This window comes from Malaclemys terrapin, chromosome 5, assembly GCF_027887155.1.
Source record: "Malaclemys terrapin pileata isolate rMalTer1 chromosome 5, rMalTer1.hap1, whole genome shotgun sequence".
In the NCBI taxonomy this organism is placed as follows: domain Eukaryota; kingdom Metazoa; phylum Chordata; order Testudines; family Emydidae; genus Malaclemys; species Malaclemys terrapin.
Genome location: NC_071509.1, coordinates 84,582,159 through 84,607,629, shown reverse-complemented (window position 1 = coordinate 84,607,629; position 25,471 = coordinate 84,582,159). Strand labels below are relative to the sequence as shown.

Below are 25,471 nucleotides of genomic sequence, written 5' to 3'. Positions count from 1 at the left end.
CCATGCAGCTAATGGGGTGATCATGTCATCCATGGTGGTAAGCATTTCTTCTTCTTAATAATTATTGGTATTACCATAGTGTGTAGGACCCCTAGTCATGGACCTGGACCCCATTGTGCTAGGTGTTTTACAAACACATAATAAAGACACAGTCTCTGCCCCAAAGAGCTTACAATCTAAGCGTAAGACAACAGACAAGAGAGGGATGCAGACAGATGGGGAATACAAGGAAACAATGAGTCTATTAATATTGGTCAGCATGATGGTCAGCCTAACCGTTGTAAAGTTTTTTGTAGATATCAAGGCAAAATGAGAGTTTTAAGGAGGGATTTGAAGGAGGATAATGAGTTAGTTTTTCAGGTGTTTATGGGGAGCTACTGCGAAGTGTGAGGGGCAGCATGAGAGAAGCACAAAGGTACTTGTTTGAAAATTTATCAAATGGGTGATGGAGGCTAGCATCATGGCCTGATCGAAGGCAGGAGTTGACTTTTCAATACTGAATGAGAGATAATAGGTAGGGTGGGGATAGGTGGTGAAGGGCCTTGAAAGTAAAGTCAAGTAGCTTAGATTTGATAGGATAGAGAAGGGGGTGCCTGAGGAGGGATGCAAAGAGAGGGACGACACAGTCAAAGCGATGGGCTAGGAAAGTGATTTTGCAGCAGCATTCTGAATGGATATGAGCAGTGCAAGACTGTATTTGTCAAGGCCAGAAAGAAGGATGTTGCAGCAATTGAGATGTGAAATGGTGAGAGCCTGGACAAGAGTTTTAGCTGTGTGGATGAATATGAAAGGCCGAATCTTAGAGACATTATGCAGAAAGAATCTGCAAGACTTAAACATAGCCTGGATGTGAGCACCTCAAGAGAGGTCCAAGTTGAAGATGACAACCCAAGTTATGGGCCTGAGTGACAGGCGGAATAGTAGTATTACCCACAGTGATCAAGAAAGGGGGCCTGGGTGGGGGGCGATTAAGAGCTCTGTTTTAGCCATATTGAGCTTGGCAGCTAGACATCCATGAGGAGATGTCAGAGAGACAGGCCAAGATTTTAGTTTGGACAGGAGACAGATCTGGAGTAGAGAGCTAACTCTGAGTTGTCAGCATAGAAATGGTAGTTGAATTTGTGTTGGTGGAGGAGATTACCCAGAGATAAGGTATAAAGAGAGAAGAGAAGGAAACCAAGAACAGAGCCCCATGGAGCCCTCATGGAAAGCCAGAGGGGGGATCCATTGAAGGAGCAATTAAGAGAAGACCAAGTCACAGGAGCCAAGGGAGAACAAATTATCAAGAACCTGGTTCACTGTGTTGAAGGCAGAGCCGGCTCCAGGCACCAGCTCAGCAAGCAGGTGCTTGGGGCGGTCAAGGGGAGGGGGCGGCATGTCGGAGGTGGGTCCCTCGGTCCCTCTCAGAGGGAAGGACCTGCCGCCGAATTGCTGCCGAAGAAGAAAGTGGCACGGTGGAGCTGCCGCCAAAGTGCTGCCGATCGCGATCGCAGCTCTCTTCCCCCCTCCCCCCCCCCCACCGCTTGGGGCGGCAAAAACCCTGGAGCCGGTCCTGGTTGAAGGTGGCTGGTAGGTCAAGAAGGATGAGGATGGAGTACTGGTTTTGAGCCTTGGCTAGGAAGAAGTGTTTAGAAATTTTGGTGAGAACAGTTTCAGTGGAGTGCAAGGCGCGGAACCTGGATTGGAGAGAGTCTAGGCAGGAACTGGGGGAGAGGAGCTCCAGACTGTGATTGTAAGTAGTGCAGTCAACGATCTTAGAGATGAAAGGGAGTATGGGGGCAGTAATTGGAGAGGCAAGTGGGATCAAGGGTGGGGTTTTATTTTTTTTTAAAGAGAGGAGAGTCTAAACCATGCTTGTATTGTGAAGAGAAACATCCAGAAGTGATTGAGAGGTTAAGGAGAAGAGTAAGGGAGGGGATGAGAGTAGGCATGAAGGAGATCAGGAGATGGATGGGGGGTCTCAGGCAAGTGGAGGGGTTAGAGGAGGAGAGCAGATAAGAAATTTCTGAATCAATGACAATGGAGAAGAGAATCAAAGCAAGGGAAAGAGAAGGCAAGACACTGCTTTTTATTTTGCCTTTCTAAGCCACGTCCTGTGACAGATTACTCAGTGCTAAAGAAATCTCTGTAATTTGAGGGTTTGTATCTTTGCTATAATGGCCTATGATGCTTTGCAGTCATTCACAGGGATGCAGGAATTCCATGCCTGATGGTGCTCTGTCTGCTGTTTCTTGTTCAGGCAAAGTGTCGATATGGGCCTTTTGGTTTCATCTCTTTTCTGCTCATTGTTTTAGCTGATTTCTCTTCCATTTTTGCCATCAAGACTCTAGATTTAGACTTTTTTCTCCCTGCATTTTCAAAGTTTTTCTCAAATAAATCTGAATGAAAGGGGTCGCAGCTGGTGGGGTGTGCAGAATCCCCATTTCCACAGCTTTGTGGGACGTACTAGTATCTCCTGCTACTAGCACGTCACTGATCATGAGTGAAAATTAGAGGAGAGGCATTTGAGAATAAACTATTGTTCTCAGGCTCTGGATAAATTAGTGGAAATTGTCTATATAATGCAGCCAGAGGTGAGAAAAGGGTGCTGTCAAGTTCCCCTTTATCATCGGAAACAATTTTTTTCCTCTCAGACTGGCATACAGACAGAGAGGTGCCTCCTTTCTGAAGACAGAGGATGCATTTTCAGAGGGGTGTGTGGAAATTTGTCCATGTCAGTCCTATCAGTTTAATGCCCTCTGCAAGGCTTTGAAAGTTTACCCAAGGGAGCATGACTACAACTACTAAAGTACAGAAAACAAAAGATAAACACGATCAAAGCATAACAAAGTGTAAATCTAAATCAACCAAGTGATTTCCAGTACTGACAATAACCTAAATGATGTAGCCTGATTAAAAAATAAAATATGGAAGAAAAACATATGAAATGCCTTATAATTGTGAGTAACATCCTCACCCCCCAAATGACTTATTTCACAATGAGCAATTTGTTACAAGAGACCGTTTGCTTTGCTAACCAAAGGATGTAACACAGATACAACTTACCCCTTTCCTTGTTTGTTTGGCATTACTAGGCTTTCCAGCAACGATCCCAGAGGTGTTCCCAATTGGTTTTTCAGCAGGAAGAGGTGGAGGAATATGTGGAACTTCATTTAAAGCTGGAGAAGTGTTAAATTGTAAATCTAGTAAGTTCTTTGTAGGGACCAAAAGGGAGTGTAAAAAAGATAGATATTAACAATCAAAATGGATCCCCCAACACCTCTTGGTGAACACAACTCCCTTAGCCTGTGCTGGTAGTATATGAGCAGGAGTACTGGAAAATACTGAGGAGATGCATAGAACATGTCCCCATTTTGAGGAACATTGTAGGAGTACTTTCCTTATTGCGTAACTAATCTTCCTTTAAATCCAAGGACACTGGCTTTTCTCTCAGTTGTTCAAGTACAGTGAGGTTAGGGCAGTCTGGACAGAGTCTAGTGTGGTAGAAGAGAGAGAGCAGGAGTGAAGAGAGGCAGGTATGCTTGGAGGGGTTCATCTCTAGTCCATCAATAAAAGCCACTAAAAAGAATTTAACGATTCCACACCATTGGCTTTAAATGCACACTCTGACTGAAATCTGTTAAACGTTTGCATAAATTCTGCCAATATACTTATCCGTAATGTGTCTATATGGACTGGGACATTTTTCAACCTATTTTACAGGGTATTTGTGTATTCAAATGACGTACCTAACAAAATCTGAGGCACTTCTTTAAATCCGCTGGGCTTCTACCCATGCTCAGAATCATGTAAAAAATGCTTATTGTCAGCCTAGACAGTCTAAACATTTAAAATTGTTCAAAATTATTTTTAAAAAGACCAAGTGAGATGTTACCATCCAAATGAAGGCCTAGAGTCTTATCTTATGAATCAGCTGATCACTGCATGAAGGGAGCTCTCAGGAGAGAATGTGGAGTTATTTTATTTAGCATAGAACATTTAATTGTATCTCAGTGACCTGAAAGTCTGGATTGGAATTTAAAAAAACCAAACAAAAAACCCCAAAGGTGATTCCATCCCTTAGACACTGAGTATTTGGAGACTGAGCCAAGAAGAGGTAAGTTAATAAAGCTTTCTTGCTTATCTAAGCCAATGTGATGGGGACTAAAAGAAGGATTAACTGCAAGAGAGAAATCTCTTCTTAACATACCTCACTGATTTAAAAAAGAGCATTAGAGATTTATTTTTACACACCTCCTTCAAATCCTGATACAGATACAGATGGCCTAGTTTTCCGCTCACATCCCTTCCACAAACAATATTGCCAACCCTAAGAGTTCAAAAATCAGAAGACAGGTGAAGTTTTCATCTCTGTTCCTTCTCAGGTTTTACACTTGAGGGGAGCAGCTTTAACTCCCAATTGGACCTCCACAGAAACTCAGTTACTGGGAGTTGCTGAAGGGAGGTGCTGAATCAATAAGTTCCTAAGCACCTGACCCTTTCCTTTTTTTTGACAGCGCTATTCATTTGTTGTGCTGTGTTGGCTCCCTACAGGAGCCATCTCCCTCCATAGCAAGTGGGGCAGAGGTCACTTTGAACTACTGTGGCCTGATCTTTTCTGGTGGCAGGGCCCTCCAACGAGGTTTAGCCCAGCCCAATCTCCTTATGACGACAAGGCCTTTGTGTAGCTACAACTGAGTCAGACTGAAACCCATGACAGCCTACGGCAGGGGTAGGCAACCTATGGCAGATGTGCCGAAGGCAGCACGTGAGCCGATTTTCAGTGGCACTCACACTGCCTGGGTCTTGGCCACCGGTCCGGGGGGCTCTACATTTTAATTTAATTTTAAATGAAGCTTCTTAAAACATTTTAAAAAACTTATTTACTTTACATACAGTAATAGTTTAGTTATATATTCTAGACTTAGAGAAAGAGACCTTTTAAAAATGTTAAAATGTATTACTGGCACGTGAAATCTTAAATTAGAGTGACTAAATGAAGACTCGGCTATACTACTACTTATACTCATGCTAGCTCAAGGAGAGCTAGTATGAGCATGTGTATATGAGCAGGGGAAATCACACTCCTAACTCACAGTGTGGATGTAGCCTTAGGTTTTGCAACAGCTCACATTTGACAATAGGGATAGTTGGCTCCACTCTGGGATCTGAAGAGCTTCACAGGCCACTCTGCTTACTGGGAACCCCACTTTACCCCTTTATCCCCATCTCTTTCCCAGTTGCAGTCTCTCGCTGAGTGGATCTTCACACCCCTCTACCAACTGACAGAACATGACTGAAGCCCCTTGAGGGCAGTTCAGTTGCCACTAGAGAGCAGCAAGAGACTATTATTTGTCTTGCAGCTAAAGAAAAAAAATATGTCTGGATATGCATATTAACAATCGAGACCTGAGAATTACACTGGGAAGGTTGAACACACTTATCTGCCTTCATTAGATAGACTCTTACAGCCAAGGGTACATGTGATTGTGCAAACCAAAAAGGTTCTTACAAATTTTGATATAGATTTTTTTTTTTTTTTTTTACAACTTTTCTCTGTATTTTTCTAACTATTTCCACTGCATTTCTTACCTACAAAACTACAGTTTCTATGGAAAATTAAACACTCTTCTAGAAGTAGTGATGTAAATGTAAGTAGAGGCTAAAACACTACCAGCAGGACACTCTGCTACTACAAATTTGACATAGTGTAAAAGTATGTGGGTTTTTAGATGCTTTTAATAATCGCCTCTTTGGTTATTTCTCTCTTTTGCTTGTATTTTTGGGTGCATCTACTAGGGATGTGATGATTCCTCTGTTTTGGGAAGCAACCCAGGGTGAAAATTTGTAGTTTACTAAATCTGAAGCTTGGCAACATGCAATAAAGCACTCAATAGATAGACGATTTCAACACCAAGACATCTAATGCTTCTCCTCTGCAGCTTTCCAGCTTTGTGAGAGCTAATCAGGGTCAGCTCTTGGTGGCATGGGTTGGGAGATGGAAGACGTGGTTAATGGTCAAGATGGGACCAAAAGGCCACATTTCGTATCCAAGGTTTATGGTGCTATTTTTTTTTTTAATTTCTAAAAACACCAGCAAAATGCCAGGACTTGAACAGCTGTGGATTTTAGAGCCAAAATAATTTCATCCCTGTCAATATTAAGCAATGAAGTCATGTTTACATCTTTCTAGAAAACTAACAGAGTTTAATACAAAAGCTGTGAGCTTCCATAGGAGTGTCTACATTTGATAGAGAAACAAATTTAGCACCTTTGTATTAAACTATTCTTTAATTACAATTTTCTAGAAAGATGTAAACATGACTTCACTGTTTAATACGGACAGGGGTGAAATTATTTTGGCTAAGATTTTTCTAGCTGTTAATGTAACTAGCTGTAGGTAATTCAGTATTTCAGTCGTGAATTCTGATAAAATGATTTCTTTATTGAACACTATCTGAAAACTTCAGCTAAGAAATAAAAGTGTGAAGGACTTACATTTCCCTGGTTTAGATGGGATTCTGATCACAGTAGGCTTTCGTGCTATAGCTGGTTGAACTGTCTGTTCCTTTGCAGGCTCGGTTTTGGAGGAGAATTGAAAGGGATCTAATGAAAAAACACAATTTATTTAGCGTGTATTTGTTAAACACACACCTTGACAGACACTTCATTCATTATTAAACAACTTGTGTACTTCATGACTATGGGAAAAATCACCATCTCAGTATTGAGAGACAATAAATACAGAGCTAATGAAAGCAGATTACTCTGACCTTAGTAAATAATGTACTTTTTTCTAAATGTGCACTGAGAAGAGATTCAAAGATGAGTTAACTTAAACCATGTTCTAGATGCTTTCCAGGACTATTCAAATCATAGTCCAACAGCATATGCTTCTCTGGATAACAATGATTTGGGAAGTCAGTACAGCTTTAGGGAAACATGTTCCAAAGCAGTTGCTCTGATGTGCATACATAGCTGTGAATGTATCTGTAAAAGAGCTAAGTCATCAGACAGAAGATAAAAGACCTATCGAAAACAAGCAACATATTCCATTGCAAATATTAGGCTCTGGTTACAAAGCCCTTTTGGTGCCCCCTCTATCTCTTAATAAGTGGCTAAGTTAGGTTTTTCTTAAAATTTGTGTTGCTTTTTTACAGATCATAATCCTGAAGTAATGGGGAAGGCTTGTCTTGTGGTTAAAACATAAGACTAGAGTCAGAGCTGGGTTCTATTCCTGGCTATGTGACAGACATTCCTGGGTGACCCTGGGCAAATCACTCAACCTCTCTAGGCCCCCGTTTCTCCATCTGTAAAATGGGATTACTTTCCATGCTTGATAGGAAGTTAACACTTAATTGATTATGGTTTATGAATTGTTCAGATACCATGCAGAAGGCGGTCATAGAAATGTATTGGGATAAACAAATAACTCCTTATTCCAGCAGGACTCCTATTGCCTCCATGCCAAGGAACAAGTATCTATTTTAGATCCACTCCATATTATCAAGTACTATTTCTTCCTCTGGCAGTATCTATCCCCATACATTAAGATGCCAACAATTACTGCACCATAATTGTGTAAGATGGAAATAGGAGATGTATTCTGACCAATAAATTCACCATGACTCCCATCCACCATTCACACAGAAGCCCCTGCAAATCAGCACTGATCTCATGTGGTGGCCGTTTCAGTTATGTGCTAGCTATACAAGATGTTATTGAATGTCAGATGCACTTAAATAAGGAATCACAGTGGGTGTCCCTTTAAATTCTCCAGTTTCTTCTTTTCATTGAAGGCAAGAAAGGACAAAATAGAATTAAAGGAAATGCACTCTGTACAAAATGACAACCTCCCTGGGGTAAAATATAAAATCACTTCTTTAAGTTAACTGTTCAGAATTTACGTTAATAAAAGACTGTGGGAGGACAGCATTTCTTATAAAAAAAGAATCAATTTACCAAGAAACTGAAATATTTGCTACTTGGAGATTTAAATCAGAGTTTTTAAACATAAAAAAATACAGTGTTTGCCTCTGAATGGTCTGGTTAAAAATCACGTTTTCATTTAAATGATTTCAAATTTGGATTATGGATGGGGAGGGAGAGGAGGTATATTCTAACTACATCATTCCATTAAAAATAGGCCCAATTAAGATAATTTCACTTAGAGAATATCCCTATGGTAGTGTAACCAGTTTATATATTAGAGCTGAACAGGTCACTCAACCCCCTCCCCTCCCCCCAATATATACTGTTTTGTACTGTGGATTTCATACAAATATCTACATCCACACATTGAGCTGTCTTTGTAAATGGGCATTTTGTTGAGGTCACTAAGAAGGATTTTTCAAAAGCTGTATATTGACACCCCAATCCTGCAAAGATATATGCAGAGTTAAGTCAAATGGGATTACTCATCTGCTTAAAGCAAAGCCCATGCCTACATTTTTATTGGATGGGGACGTAGATTGTAACAAGCCCCTATTGTCAACAGTTTCCATTTTTCTCTCTCCACCCCCTTTAACAATATTTAGTGCTGTTCTAGAGAGACTGTTCTACACAGGTAGCCCTGGAGAAAAAGTCACCATTAAATCTTCATCTGTGTGGTATTCGTCACAAGGTTAAGAATAGCATTTATTGGAACATGAATTTTCCACTCATTATCTTATGTTCAATAATACTATTGTCACCTCATAATTAGTTTAAACCTCATTAACTTGTTTGTGTCATTTCTTTCCCCAGAGTTGTGTTAGTGAAAATTGTCTGGTAAACTACTATGCTGCTTTGTGTAATGGGACTGACACCATATGGATTTTTTTAAAAGGTATTTAACAACAATTGGGCATGGTTTGAGCATGATTCAGAAAAGTGTGAAAATAAAAAATGCACTAACAACTCAAGTAAATTAATATTCTAGGGCATTCTTCATAACAGATAACATCAATATCAATAGATGACTATCATTTTTCTTTAATAATCCTTTTATATTATTTTCACAGCCTGTATTTCCTGAGTCTGACTTTTTTGTGACTGCAAATAAAACAGTTTATTTTATAACCTCCCTTTGATAACATATTCCCCTACATGTGTGCTTAAGTTAGGGAAAATGCAGTGTGCATCTGACTACCACATATATTTTCTCTTGGTTCTACTGGCTTAGAAGAGACAGACATATTTCATCCAGCCCCATTTTACCATCTTTGTTCCACACCAAAAAATAAAGGGATGATGTAGCAGATATTTGCCTTTATTTAGGGGAAGATGGTGGCTATCTTTCTGAAGCTGTTATTGTTAGTTTATATCTAGGAGACAATAAGATGAGCAATCTGTTTTATGTTCCTTTCTTCTAATAAAAGTAAAAGATGTGGCAGATATCTCAACAAAAATGGGGGGACCCCCAAACAGGTAGGTCCAGGAAAGTGGCAAATGTAATTTTTATTATGTATTTTGAAAAAGCCACCCTGTTTTGACTAAATCCTGCAAATAGTGCTCTCAATACATCCAAGAATGACATCATAGCCCTAGGAATGCTGATTTATTGGCATCATAACATGCATTACCGTTACAGAAGTATGCACTGTGTCTACTTGAAATGTTTGATTATATATTAAATAAGGTACTAGACTAAGAGACACAAAAAATCAAGATGGCTATCTGGGTCTTCTAGAATTAGTCCACCCTCTTCAAAAACACAGAGAGATTTATTAAAATCTCATCTCGGTGAAACCACTTCACAGCCTGAGTAGAATCATGCCTATCCACACTTAAATGGAGACTTTCAAGGATAAACCTAGGTGCTGCTGGAAATATGGTTGGAGATTCAATAGACAGAATTCCAACCAGAATGGAACCAATACTGAACCAACGCTAGTGTGGTGATAGGTGGTACAGTGCTAATGGAAATACTGCTTGGTGGATATGTTAAATAAAAAGGGCCTGACCACTCAGACATTACAAATTCCCCCTATTTGCAAGATTTGAGGTATTAACATAGGTGTCCTGCCTAATTCCAGCTTGGTTAATCACATTCTGCCTACCTCAAATTTCCCCTGTATTTTGATTTGGAGACGTTAATTATTTGCTTTTGTTTTTAAAAACCATTCCTGTCATCTAATGACTGCATAGTCCACACTAGCCTTTCACTGGTGGGTGAGTGACCCCTAATATACATTGTTCTTACTGTGCTTTGCAATCCTCCATGATAGGTGCTATGGGCATGTTCTGCCCACACCTCTTCCCACAATGGTTGCAGGTAAAAACCACAGTGGAATCCAGTGCAGATCAGCTGTGCAGGAGGCAGGATTTCAGGTGCTCACACAGGGGTGTGTAACATGTGCATGCTCTGGAGTCCAGCTGTAAGAAAATTTCCTGTGGTGCTCTGCATTCTGTGAATTTTGGGATTAGTTAGGAGAGGTGATCAGCTGATCCATCACTGTGCAGATCTGGAGAGGAGGGACAGTAGGGCTACAGAGACTACTCCAGATCTAAGACTGGAGTGGCAGCTATAAAGTTGATCTGCTGTCACTCTGGATATGTCTACACAAAGAAAAACCTGCGGCTGGCCCGTGCCAGCTGACTTGGGATGTGGGTCTGTTTCATTGCTGTGTAGACTTCTGGGCTCAGGCTGGAGCCCAGGCTCTAGGACCCTGAGGGATGGGAGAGTCCCAGCACAAAGGACTCCAGCCTGAGCTCAGAAGTCTACACAGCAATGAAACAGCCCCACAACCCAAGCCCCACGAGCCTAAGTTGGCTGGCACAGGCCAGCTACAGGTATCTAGTTGCTGTGTAGGCACAGGACCAGTGGCCTGGAAAGGAGGATTTCTTCTTTCCCTGCCCACACAGAAACTTCCAGCAGCCAGCCCAGTTATTCAGGAAAGCATACTAGGAACACACCCTATGGCCCCAATTCAGTAAAGCATTGAAGTGAATGGGACTTAAAAACATGCTTCAGTGCTTTCTTAAAAATCAGATCCAAGATGATCTCCTCTTATAAACTGCAGGATGAAATAGACAAGAACTCTCACTTTCACACTCACTAAGGGAAGCTACAATCTTCTAAGGCTAGGTCTGGACCATACTAGGCTAGAAGCATTTATAGAAGTGCCGAATCTCCTATTACAAGGAAACAACTAAAAATAAGCAGCCAGGCAATGTCTCATAGCAGACAGGTCCCAGACTGTATATTTTTCAGTAACTTAGAGAATACTCAAATGTAATTGTTAACAGATCGTCTGAATTATCTTTTGCTCTGATGACCATATCCAAGCCACAGGTCACATATAGTTACCACGCATCCCAAAAATACAGAAGGGTCCATGCTTGACTGACTGAAAGAAGATGGTGGCTCTTTGTTTTCCCTGCAGACAAAATTGAACTTTCCTACTATAATTATGAGATAAATAGACATAATATGAAATGCAGCAATAGCCATGCTTGTAAAATGGAAATACACTAATGTGATGGAGCTCATGAAGGGAAACCTCTCCAGATGTACAATATGCTATTTCTGTCTACAAATCAAGTCAATTCCTCTTAAAATGCATGGGCCAAATATAGCTCTGGTGTATCAGGAATATCTCAATTAGTGAATGGGAAGACATTTTTTGAAAAAGATCTGAATCTAACCATCCTATCAGGAAGGCAAAAAATAAAATAATTAGCAACTCCATTCCATATAAAACCCCTGTAGCATAAAGGATTTCTATCTAAAATCATTTGAAGGTCTCTAATTTAAGTAAGTGTTTTAGATAACTCAACTCCATTATTTCCCCATCTTAAACAAACTTGCATTAGGCTTTACTTGGTCATCTGTACGCCCTTCAAGACAAGGGGCATGTCTCCTTGTCTGACTATTCAGTGTCAATGCTGATGCTGTAACACAGCAGTTCTCAAACTGTGGGTTGCAACCTTGTTTTAATAGGGTCACCAAGGCTGACATTAGACTTGCTGGGGCCCAGGGCAGAAGCCGAAACCTCAGCCCCACAGCCCAGGGCCGAAGCCCCAGCCCAAACCCAAGCCCCACCACTCAGAGCCGAAGCTAAAGCCTGAGCCCCACTGCCTGGGGCCGAAGCCCGAGGGCTTCAGCCGTGGGTGACAGGGCTCAGGTTACAAGCCCTTGGGCTTCGGTTTTGACCCCCCTACTTGGGGTGGTGGGGCTCAGGCTTCGGCATTGGCCTCCCACTAGGATGGTGGGCTTGAGCAGGCTCAGATCTCAGTCCCTCCTCCTGGGATCGTGTAGTAAGGGGGTCATGGTGCAATGAAGTCTGAGAACCCCTTCTAAACATATTATACCAGCAACACATACACACACCAAAGTGTGTAGTAAGAGATGGTGACAACATCAACCAATGGTTTGCAGTGATAATTGGAGTAAGGCAAAGGTGCATTATGTCCCCATTGTTTGCACTGGTCATTGACTATGTCATGGAGAAGACAACTAATGAATTTTATGGATAAATGATGAAGCACTCGTTTTTGCTGATGACATTGTTCTGTTTAGTTTAACATATCCTGTAATTGAAGAAAAGTCCCAGCTTTTGGTAGGCACAGCAAAACAAGCTGATTTGTTTATCAACAAGGGGAAGACAAAATATACCGCTATCAATGTCCTGAAAGCATCCATCAGAGTAGCTGGAGAAATGCTAGAAGAAGAAAATCATTTTACCTAACTAGGAAGTGAGGTGTACAGTAACGACAAGCAATGAATATCAAAAGCTACACAATTTTCAAAAGCTTGAAAAGATTTGGAAAAGTAGCATGATTGGCTACTGTATACCAAAATACAAATTTTTAATACCAGCATTGTGTCTCTTTTATGAAGCAGAAGCATGGAAATCTACAGCTGAAATTGATAAGAACCTTAACTCGTTCCAAAGTAAATGCTTAGGGAAGAGCTTCAGAATAAAATGGAAAGAGTTTCTTGCAACATCAAAAATTCTGACTAAAGCAAACGAAACTAAATAATTAAAAATGGTAAGATGACGACGATGGACGTACTTAGGACATGCTTTAAGGATGCCACCAACACGACTTCCACCTGGGAAAAATAAAAGAGGGCAATCTAGGGAAACTTTATGCACAACAATAGAGAAAAAGCGAAATCCACCAACATGACACTCAGAAGCCTGAAAAAGACCAGCACAAGACAAAAGTAAATGGTGGAAAGTTTTGGACACCTTATGCATCTGAGGGTGCAAGAGGATGAAGAAAGGAGAACACCACCACATACATGCTATGGGTGAAATGGGGCTAGGATTTCCATCCTATGTCGTTGTAAAACATGGAAATGCAGAATCCAACTTGCTGATTACTGAAACCTCTGACTATATGAAGTCACAAATGCACAGGTCATAACTTGGAAAAACATTAAAAAACCCAAACACCACAAACCTTTATTAAAGCACTAACACTAAGAACTACACTCAAAATAGATGCTTGCACATTTTGAATGGTTGACTTTTGGCCTGTCTCTCTTCCTGAACCTTGAGTCATTTCATTAGGATATAAACACAGGCCTTGTCAAGGACAGGGCTGGCCTTACCATGAGGCGAACTGAGGCGGACACCTCAGGTGCCAGACTGTGGGGGGGAGGGGGGGAGGGCACCATTAGGACCCAGAATTTAGAAAATTGTGTCTGCTGCTGGTGCATATGTATTCTCTCTGCTCTAGATGCACAGAGATGGTGGAGTGCTGTGCTGGAGGAAGGAGGGCACAAGAGACATAACAGGCAGGCAGGAGAAAAGGTGAGAGGGAATAACAGAAAGCAGCAGGAGCTGCAGGGAGAGAGAGGAGGAGGAGCCTCTTATGTACCGCTCTAGCACCCCCAGGAGTATGGAGTGATTAACACCAGCTTCTCAGGGAGCTTCCTGTTTCCTGCTGCTTCCTTGAACACACTTGAGGAGAACACGCAGTCAACTGAAGTAGTAGGAGCCAGTTAGGCCCTTAAGATGCTGATATCTTCCCTCACTCAGGCCCTGCTACCAGCCTGCTTATTTGTCCCCTTCAACTGAGTGTTGAGATCCACTATAGCTGGCACAGAACAGCAGTCATGAGTGAAAGAAGAAAACACCCCTCTGGGGCAGCATTCAGAAAAAGAAAGAAAGCAAAGGAAGCTTTTCTATCTAAGCAGGAAGGAGCTCTGCTGAGATACATAGACACAAATGTTCACAGTGAGCCTTCCGGCCCCAGTGAGGATGAGAGTGGTGAGGAGATGCCTGATCTTCCAGTTAGTCAGAGTGCAGGTGACCTGGCAGCTACTGCAGCATCCATATCTCCATCTCAAATGGATGTAACCATGCATATTCCTGAAGAAAAGTGTAGATCAGAGAGAGTGTGGTGGAGGCACAAGAAACAGCTGCTGCTGAGTTTAGATCCTTAAGTCTAGATGATCCAGGACTGTGGACCCACTTGAGCAGAAGCCTGAGGGACTTCCTTGTACTACATGGGCCACAGCAAGTGAAAAACTTCATGTCCCCCAAAGACAATGAAAATAGAAGATTCCATCCAACACATTACTGGCGTGAAATCCCCAATGGTGACAAAGTGGAGAGGCCATGGCTTATGTACTCAAAAACTCAGAATGCTGCATACTGTTTTTGTTGCAAACACATCCAGTCTAATGTTCCAGCCGCATTGGGTTCTACAGGAACAAAGGACTGGGAAAATCTGGCATGCCATGAGAAGGCAGCAAATCACCAGAGAGCATTCCATAGGTGGAAGGAGCTTGAGATGAGACTAAGGTTAAAGGCCACCATAGATGATCAGCATCAAGAGAAGACTGCAGCAGAGTCTCTTTACTGGCAAAATGTTCTGAAAAAGCTCATTGCCTTTGTGAAAATGCTTGCTACCCAAAACCTAGCATTGCATGGCACTTCAGATCAGTTGTATGTGCCAAACAATGGAAACTTCCTTAAAATTGTGGAGCTAATGGCTGAATTTGATGCTGTACTCCAGGAGCATCTAAGAAGAGTCACCACCCAAGAAATGTACACACACCACTACCTTGGAAAAACAATTCAAAATGAGATCACATAGTTACTGGCAACAAAAGGCAAAACAGAAGATTGTGGCAGATCTGAAGTCAGCAAGATATTACTCTGTTATTCTGGACTGCACACCTGACATCAGCCATATGAAACAAATTACTTTAATGGTGTGTTTTGTAACAACAACAGAACCTAGTGAAAATGTCCCTGCAATGGTGATGGTCAGAGAGCATTTTCTAGAATTTATTGACATTGATGATACTACAAGAGCTGGTATGACAAATGTGCTTCTTAAAAAGCTGGAAGATACGGGAATTGCGATAGCTGACATGAGAGGTCAGGGCTACGATAATAGTGCCAACATGAGAGGAAAGAACAAAGGAGTGCAGACAAGGATCCGAGAGTTAAACCCTCGAGCTTTTTTTGTCCCATGCAGTTCTCATTCATTGAATTTGGTGGTTAGTGATGCAGCATCAGCTCCTAGTGAGACTGATGAATTTTTTAATGCAATTCAAAGCATTTATGTATTTTTCTCTGTATCAACTCATCGATTGCAAATTTTGAAGCAACATCTGGGAACATCCACTCTGACACTGAAACCACTGAGTGCCACATGATGGGAAAGTCGAGTGGAGGCGATAAAACCTATCAAACACCAAATTGGGAAGATGGATGATGCCATAGTTGCCATTATGGAGGATAATGCTATGACAGGAACTGTTTGTGGAAGAACAGTGGCAGAGGGAAATGGAATCACCAGAAACATACACAACTTAGTGTTGTGGCATGACATACTGTTTGAAATAAATGTTGTAAGCAAGAGACTCCAAGGTGTTGACCTTGATATATCTGGAGCAGTGGAACAAATGGACAAAGCAAAGTCATTCCTACAGTCTTACTGGTCAGATGAGGGATTTCAAAATGTTCTGAAGAGTGCACAGAAGTTGGCAGAGGAACTTCACACTGAAGCTATTTTCCCACCCATTCAAAAATACAAGAGTCACTGAAGAAGATGACATTTTGATTACGAGGCACAGGATAATCCCATAAGATACCCCAAACAACAATTCAAAAGTTGAATTCTTTAACCAGGTGCTAGATTATGCAATACAGTCAGCTGAAGAACGTTTCATGCAGCTCAAGGAACACAGCAATATATTTGGGAGGTTGTATGATATTCCAAAACTCCTCACTATACCTGAAGAAGACCTACACCAGCAATGGAGGACACTAGAGACAGTGTTGACACATGATGACATCTGCGATATTGATGCGAGTGATTTAAGTGATGAACTGAAAGCCCTTTCAAGATACATTTCAGCAGGATCAACTCCAAAGGCTGTCCTGGAATATACCGGTATGTGCACAAATAAGATGACCACCCTCTTTCCAAATGCTTTTGTTGCTTTGCGCATACTTCTAACACTTCCTGTAACAGTTGCCAGTGGAGAACGGATAAATAAAAACACATCTACGCTCCATAATGACACAGGAGAGGCTGATCGGCCTTGCAACCATCTCAGTAGAGCATGAGCCCAGACTGTGGACCTTCAGCAGGAAGCAGTTCAAATCTTTGCAACCAAGAAGGCACAGAAAGCACCACTTTCATTATTCAAAGAGATAAAAATGCCAGTGTTTACTATGCAGACAAGAAAAGTTACATTTGCTGTTCAGGCGTTTGAAAGTTAAGTGTTACTTACAATTTTTGAACAAGGTATTTTAAGTTGTTATCTCTCCTTTACTGGGGTAGGAGAGCAGAGCAGTACCAGGAGAGGAGTATAACAGGAAGAAGGCAAAATTGAGACCTTTCAAAGTTTTAGCTCAAGCGAGGGCATCATTTGAGCTCCCCGCCTCAGGTGCCAAAATGTTGTGGGCCGGCCCTGGTCAAAGAAGGTTTAGGCTGCACTGGGACTCAGGAGATTTGGGTTGAAATCAAGGCTCTGCCTCCTATATGGCCTTGGGAAAGTTGCTTGGGGCTTGTTTTTCGTAAGTGTTGAACACTCTTAAAAGTCAGGGCTTTAAGCTTTCTGTACCTCAATTCCCCACTGGCAAAATGGGGATTAAACACCTCTATCTCACAGGGGTGCTATGAGGATAAATTCATTAATGTTTATATTAGTTTTTAGCAAGCCAGTTGAATTGCTGTGATGCCACAGAATCTGTTTCATCATGTGTGCTTACATTTGTGTTTGACTCTCTCTTTCTGTAGAAGAGTTTGCTGTGTTATATTTGCAGCAGGCTCTAACTAAAGCAGTGATGTATCTGTTCAGTGCTAATACATAGGTCTAAGCACTAGACAAGCATATTTTAGCTGCATTTCAGAAATATTAAGTTTCGGTACATTATCATTTGTGATGTAAAACTGTTCTTTTACAAACAAGTGGTAAGTGCTGTGTCCCAAGCACCACCTACTAAAGCCCTTTCTTCTGTTCTAGGGTTGCCATAGCAACAAGTGTGGAGCCCTGGCATTTTGCTATGTCATTATTCATTACAAATGCAAAGGTCGGGGGAATTGGGAGCAGATTATAGCTGCTCTTCATGCCTTTACAAAGCATTTTACTGAGGATTCATCTTGCTAACCTAAAGCTGTTCCTATGGGAACATGGAAAGCACCTAATGTTAGTGCAATATGTCACCATACTTTTTACCACGCAAGTGCTTTTCTTGGATCCTTTGTCATGTCATAGTGCTGCCAATAGTAACAAGAGACAGGGGCATGATTCTGATCTCACCAACACCTAGGCAACTTTACTGATTTCACTGGTGGTAATCCTGATTTACACTGATGTTAAGTGAGACCACAGGCAAATCCTTTTGTCTTCTGCAGATAAGAGGTAGGGTGAGCAAACAAGCCTACTTCCTACATTAACAAAATCATTACCATCGGACTACGGGAGAAGTCAGACAACTAAAGTCTGGTTCTTCTATACTTAATTTTTGAGTTTGTAAAAAACACCTTGAAAAATTAAACCTAGTATTCTTTTCATATGTATCCATAGGATGACTGTAAGCTATCAGAAAGGTGAACAGAGTGGTAATCTTCTTTTCTGGTGGAGAGTTAATTTTTCTGGCAATTCTCTGTGTTAACACAGGATTTCTGGTTCAATATTTATTTAATTTCTCTTGGATCGGTGGGGCAATCTGTAATGTATGTAGCTATGATTCTTCTTTGAGTGATTGTTCAGGTCGATTCCAATCAGGTCCGTGCGCGTTGCATGCACGGTCGTCAGAAACTTCCCTTAGCAGCTCCTGTCGGGTCGGCCAGGGAGCCACGTGGAGTGGCGCCCTCATAGCGCACAATATATGACTCTGCCAACCTGACCCCCCATCAGTTCCTTCTTACCGTCCGTGGTGGTGTTGGAACTGCGTTTTGCTTGCTTGATTGCAAGTGTTCCCTTAGCCATTACTTAGTTCTACACAGTTTTTCTTTTGTTTTGTAGTTAGTTTATTGTTTAGTAGTTAGGATAGTCTTGGTGAGTGGGTCGTTCTCCCCGCATCCTACCTTGAGCTCTGGGGCATGCCTCAAGCCAAGGATTTAAATCTTGCGGTGTATGCAAGAAACCTGTGCCCAACAGCAACCCTCACGACTCGTGCTTGAGGTGTCTAGGGAAGGCACATCAGTCCAAGCACTGTAAGATCTGGAAGGCTTTCAAACCCAGGACGAGAAAGGAATGCAACTTCTGTTTGAGGCAACTATTAATGGAAGCTGCACTCCGTCCAGTGGCACCTGACTGCCAAATCCTGGGCTCAAGGTCAGTGTGGAGCGCCCCTGTGTTGGTTGGTGAACCGGTACCGAGGAAGGGGCTAGAGCCCCTTGGTACTGAAGACGCAGGATGGTGTGGTGCCCTGGCATCGGTCAACATCCCCGGTCCCCCGTAAGTGTCATAAGAAGGTGGATAGAGGGCACTCTCTTCAGAGAGCGAGACCATCTGGGTAGACTTTGCTGCCTCAGAGGAAAGACTTAACTTCCAAACAGCAAGATCCCGTGCTGTTGACTCCAGCGACCCAGTTGGCACCGTTGAGTCCGGCACCCAGCGACTCTCCAGCAGGGCACTGCTTGGTGGAGGATTTGGAACTCCCCTCCACCTCAGATACTTTTGAGGCTGCAAGGGAGCGGATAGAAAGTTCTACGCCTCAGCCCTTGCTGTTTGAGATAAGCCTCTGGCACCACCTAGACGGGTGCCATCTAGAGACAAACCTGCAATGATGAGGCCCTCTTCCTCACCAGACCAGCACTGTTCATGGCACCGTTCCCAATCTACATCACCACAACACCTCTGGCACCGGCACTGCTACAAGATTGCACAGTGCAGGGAGCGTGACATTCTGTGTCTCTGGCACCAAGGAGTCGGCACCGATCGCAGTCGCCCTCTATCGTCCGACACCGAGATATGGTACTGGAACACAGGAGCCATTCCCCAGCATCGGACTCGCGGCACTGGGTCTAAGTCGTGGGAAAGCCAGCACCGATCATCTACACGGCTCCGATCCCAGACTTCCTCTTCTCGGCACCGACCACCGGCGCAGGGATTGTCAGCACCGCCATGGTCGTCGCCCTCAGGATCCTTGGACTCTGAGGCCGACTCCTACTATTCACGGCACAGTAGGCACAGGTCAGACAAGCGCTGGAGGCATGCCAGGTTGACTGAGCAACCACAATGGCCACCCACTGCACAATGACCCTTCTGGACCCCCTAGGCTTACCAACCCTTTCCAGGGTTTCTAGGTATGTTACGTTGGGGCATCATCCGGCACGGTCAACGGCAGATAGAACCAACCCTCGTACTACAGAGGTGACACTATCCAGACTGCCCCCTCATACTACAGAGGTCACAATGGAACTGTCCCCAGACCCACCCACAACCTAGGTCACATCTGATCAGGCCGACCCACTTGACACCAATGCTACCCAGGACCAACCTGAGCACATGGTGGGCCACGATGATCCAGTACCCCTACTGGCCTCCTCGCCATCTTCGCCTGATGAGGCAATGGCAGGAGCATGAGCTTCAGGTCCTCCGCCCATTGACCACAGGGCCTACGAGGACCTCCTCCGCTGCACTGCCCATAATATGGGCCTTACAGGCAGAGGAAGTCATCGAGTCAGAGAACCTGGTGGTGGACAGTCTTGTTCTGGAGGGTCCTTCCAGAGTGGTGTTGCTGGTTATTAAAACTATCGGCAACAATTATAATACTCTATGGCAGACTCCACACTCCATTCTGCCCACCGCCAGGGGTGTGGAAAGGAAATATTTTGTTCCCTCCAAGGGTTATGAATTCTTGTTCTCCCACCCACACCCTTGCTCCCTGGTGGTCTCAGCGATGAATGAAAAGGAGCGCCAGGGGCAACAGGAACCGACTCCCAAGGCCAAATGGATGGACCTCTTTGGCAGAAAAATTTATGCCCCGGGGGTCTACAGCTGAAGATAGCTAACCAGCAGCTATCCTCAGCAGGTATAATTTTAATTCGCTGAACTCCATGTCTAAATATAAGGAGTTACTCCCCACTGAGTCAAAGGCTGAGTTCTCAGCTCTGATCGAGGAGGGAAAGGCAGTCTCCAGGACATTCCTGCAGGCCTCAGTCGACTCGACCAACTCTGCGGAACGTATCATAGCCTAGAGGGTGGTCATTAGGAGAACAGCTTGGCTCTAAGCTTCCGGGCTTTCACCGGAAGTTCAGAAGACCTTGCAGGATCTTCCCTTTGAAGGCACAGGGCTGTTTTTGAACCAGACAGACTCGAGGCTTCACAGCCTCAAAGACTCAATGGCAATGATGAAATCTCTGGGGATGCACATGCCTGCTACCCAGAGAAAGCCCTTCAAGCCTCAGCCCCTACAGCAGCAGAGGCAACACCAACCCCACCCGAGGCAGGACACATACCGCCGTAGGGGCAGGAACAATAGGTGAAGACCCTCCAACCTTCCCTCAGGCCAAGGGCAGGGCCCAATCAAGCCATCGTCGGGAGCCAAGCAAGGGTTTTGAAGGGACGCCCAAGGATAGCGTACCAGCCACTATCATGGATCATTCCCCCCCTGTTTTTTGAACTGTCTATCCCACTTCTACTGTGCATGGTCCCAAATAACATCAGGCTGCTGGGTTTTTCGCACAGTAGAAGTGGGCTATTCTCTCCAATTCTGCTCTTCCCCTCCCTCCCACCCCCCTTCCCTGTCCTTCTTCAGGGACCCCTCTCATGAGCAACTCCTTATCCAGAAGGTGCAATTGCTCCTCACCATAGGGGCAGTGGAGGAAGTTCCTCGGGAGCTAAGAGGCCAGGGATTCTACTCCTGTTATTTCCTAATCTCCAAGGCAAAGGGGGGTCTCAGACCCATCTTAGACCCACGAGGACTCAACCAGTTCATGGTAAAGTTGAAGTTCCGCATGGTCTCCCTGAGCACAATTATCCCTTCTCTGGATCCAGGGGATTGGTATGCTGCCCTCAACATAAAATACGCGTACTTTCATATAGCCATCTGGCCAGCCCACAGACTCTTCCAGGGTTTGTTGTCAACCGCATACATTATCAGTTCACGGTACTCCCATTCGGTTTATTAACAGCCTCCCAGGTATTCACCAAGTGCATGTCCATGGTCGTGGCTTTTCTCCGAAAGAGGCAGGTGCAGGTGTATCCCTACCTCAATGACTGGCTGCTGCGAGGGCGCTCCAGGGAGCAGGTGGAGTCCCAGGTCCGGTTAGTCAGAGAGACCTTCCAGAGACTAGGTTTCCTCCTCAATGTGGACAAATCGACATTGTCACCCACCCAACTAATAGAATTCATTGAGGTGGTGCTGGACTTGGTTCAGGCAAGAGCGATACTACCAGAGTCCAGATTTCAAACACTGTCATACATAATTTAGACTCTCAGACAATACCCCACCACTACTGCAAGGACATGCCTCAACCTCCTGGGACACATGGCGGCATGCGCCTATGTGGTCAGGCACACCAGGCTGAGGCTCAGGCCATTCCAGGTGTGGCTTCCCTCAACTTATCACCCAGATGAAGACAGTTTAGACTCAGTAGTAATAGTACTGTTATGAGTCTTATATACGCTAGGTTGGTGGTTGGACCGTCGCATGGTCTGCAAAGGAATCCCATTCACCACCCCTCAACCATCCATGACCTTAGTAACAGATGCGTCAGACCAGGGTTGGGGGGCTCACCTAGGAGACCTACAGACTCAGGGCATGTGGTCACAATCTGAGATCCTGCTCCACATCAATATAAAGGAACTCCGAGCAGTGAGACTAGCCTGCCAGACCTTCCATACAATATTGCAAGGTCAGTGTGTGGCGGTGTTGACCGACAACACCACTGCCATGTTTTACATAAACAAGCAGGGCGGAGCCTGCTCCTCCCCTCTCCGTCAGGAGGCTCTCCACCTCTGGGACTTTTGTGTAGCCCACTCCATTCACCTTGAGATGTTCTATCTCCTGGGAGCATGCAACAAGCTTGCGGACCACCTCAGCAGGTCATTCCGCAGTCAGGAGTGGTCCATCCGTCCAGACGTCATACATTCAATCTTCCAAAGGTGGGGGTTTCCCCGAGTAGACCTATTCACCACCAGGAGCAACAGGAAGTGTCCAAGCACACAGCCCAGGATCAATCTCGGACATGTTCATGATGCACTGGGGGAACCGTCTAATGTATGCCTTCCCTCAGATACCACTCATTCACAAGGTTCTCCTCAAGATCCACAGAGACAAGGTGGAGGTAATTCTGCTTGCCCCAGCATGGCTATGCCAGCACTTGTATACCACGCTTCTGGAGCTGTCAGTGGGCACTTCCATCACGCTGCCGCTCCTTCCCGATCTGATTACACAGGACCACAGTTGCCTCCGTCACCCAGACCTCAAGTCCCTCTATCTCATGGCCTGGAAGCTACCAGGGCCACCTACCTGGCCAAATAGAAATGGTTCTCATGCTGGTGCGATCGCAGTCGTGTATCCCCACTTCAGGCATCTATATCATTCATCCTGAACTATCTACTGCACATGAAGCAGCAAGGCCTGGCCGGATCATCCATCATGGTGCACCTCACGGCCATCTCAGCATTCCACCCGGGAGAGTTGGGGCATTCAGTCTTCGCCAACCCTATGGTGGGCCGTTTCCTTAAGGGCATGGAATGGCTATACCCTCAGTCTTGCCCACTGGTACCGACTTGGGACCTCAACCTGGTCCTAGCTAGACTAATGGGAGCCCCATTCGAGCCACTGGCTACATGTTCCCTTGTGTCTCTCTCGTGGAAGATGGCCTTTCTGGTTGCCATTACATCGGCCAGGAGGGTGCCGGAGTTAAAAGCACTAACTTCCGACCCCCCCTACACAGTCCTCCACAAGGATAAGGTACAGCTCAGAACGCACCCAGCTTTCCTGCCCAAGGTGGTATCCCAATTCCACCTCAGACAGGACATTTTTCTACCAGCTTTCTATCCCAAGCCACATGCTAATGCACAGGAGCAGAGGTTCCACCACTCATTACATGTGTGGAGAGCACTAGCATTCTACACTGAGTGCACAAAACCTTTCAGGAAGTCAAACCAGCTGTTGTAGCAGTGGCAGACTGGATGAAAAGGCTTCTGGTCTCCTCACAATGCATTTCTTCCTGGATTACGGACTGCATCAGTACCTGTTATGACCTCGCCAAGGTCCCAGCCCTGGCTATAACGGCCCACTCGACACGAGCTCAAACCTCATCCACCGCTTTCTTGGCCCAGGTGCCCATCCAAGAGATCTGCAGAGCGGCAATCTAGTCCTCGGTGCACACATTTACCACCCACTATGCCATCACACAGCACACTAGAGACGATGCAGCTCTCGGTAGAGCAGTGCTCCAGTCACTGATTCCTTAACTCTGACCCTACCCCCGTGGAGGGCTTGGGAGTCACCTGATTGGAATCGACGTGAACAAGCACTCGAAGAAGAAAAGATGGTTACTCACCTTCTTTTAACTGTTGTTCTTCAAGATGTGTTGTTCACGTCCATTCCAATACCCTTCTTCTCCTCTATCAGAGTAGCCGGCAAGAAGGAACTGAAGGGGGGTTGGGTCGGCAGGGTCACATATTGAGCGCCATGAGGGTGCCACTCCAGGTGGCTCCCTGGCTGACCCGACAGGAGCTGCTAAGGGAAAAAGTTTCCGACGACAGTGCACGTGGTGCGTGCACACCTGATTGAAATGAACGTGAACACCACCTCTCAAAGAACAACAGTTACAAGCAGGTGAGTACTGGTCTTTTCTGTTTTCTTTGTACTGGACCTTTAAATGTAAGAATTCTGTCTGACTGCTTGTCAGCTGGACTCCAGTGGTTAAAGGAAACAAACAAATATAAATATTCTGAAGTACAAGTTTTACTTTGAGTGTTTGGAAAAAAGTCTTATGCTCTGCTCTGCACTGCAGCAACATCCCTCCGGACAAAAAGAGCTAAACATAACTCTATTCAGAGCCAGTCATTTCCAGTCCCACTACATTTCCTGGAGTGGACTGGGAAGTAATTCTCAAGTAATTCAAAAGTTCTCTCTTCCCCCAGGGAATGCTACTGCTTCTGCAGTGTTCCAGACCCCATCAGTCCACGAAGAAAAGGGCTCTGTCTATCCTGAGCTGATCACCTACACTGCAGCACATTTCATTGCCAACAGAATGCTGGGTCAGCCTTATTTCACTTCTTTTAAAAGCAGTCTGTTAGCAAATGATTCAAAGCAGTTCTGAAAATACATGTATTGCTATCAGCAGTACTGAACTTAATATACAAGGCATTTCTACAGTTTCCTTCCTAAATCCATCCTGGAGTTATTACGTCAATACAGAAAGGAAGAGGTAGTAAATCAAAATTCCATCCAATTATGCAACGCACAAGTTATAATGAGAACACATTACCATTAATAAATATAAACTTAATGTGACAGCCATGTACTATTTATGTATACGTTTCCAAATAGCTGAACATTTTTAATGCTAAGTGAAACAAACAGCTAAAAAGTGTTAGACCCTTCTCTCTCTCTCTCTCATACACTCTCTCTCTCTCATTCCCAAATTCACATTTTCAAAAATGTTTTTCATTCATCATGGGTTTTATTGTATCATCTGTTTTTAAGAGGCACTCCTTATGCACTGCAGTTGGGAATTCTGCTTAAAAGCTGATGGTATTGTAATGATAGCTGGAACTCTGAAGTAGGAACCAAAGTTACCCATAGTGTTGTATGTAATGAGCCTTATCAGCAGAAGGACGTGGCTTGTACTTGGAGCTAGGCAGGCAGGCCAGCAACAGCTATCTGTACAGTCTTATCAAAAACAAGTTAAGTAAATTGTTTACTGTTATTTAAAAGTCTCCAATATGTTATTTTATGTTAGCAACAGCTATTACAGTACTATATGGCCCATGAACAGGCTTAAATCAGCACATGCTTGAATTCTTATCAAACCCGTTTTTGTAAGGTTAGCAAAGTTCAAGAAAGAAAGAAAAATTTAGCAATAAAAGCAATGTAATATTAATTAGTGTGCATAAACATAA

General features: G+C 44.0%; 1 protein-coding gene across 2 annotated transcripts in view; it reads right to left on the bottom strand.

The window, feature by feature from the left end:
- SH3D19 (SH3 domain containing 19) overlaps nucleotides 1–25,471 on the bottom strand; it is a 137,488-nt gene that overhangs the window by 31,707 nt on the left and 80,310 nt on the right. For both annotated transcript variants that reach the window (XM_054031006.1, XM_054031007.1), the window contains exons 8-9: nucleotides 6,478–6,585; nucleotides 3,046–3,158 (exon numbers count right to left, since the gene is read on the bottom strand). In XM_054031006.1, the coding sequence (XP_053886981.1) occupies nucleotides 3,046–3,158; nucleotides 6,478–6,585 (221 nt within the window). The remainder of the gene's footprint in view (nucleotides 1–3,045; nucleotides 3,159–6,477; nucleotides 6,586–25,471) is intronic.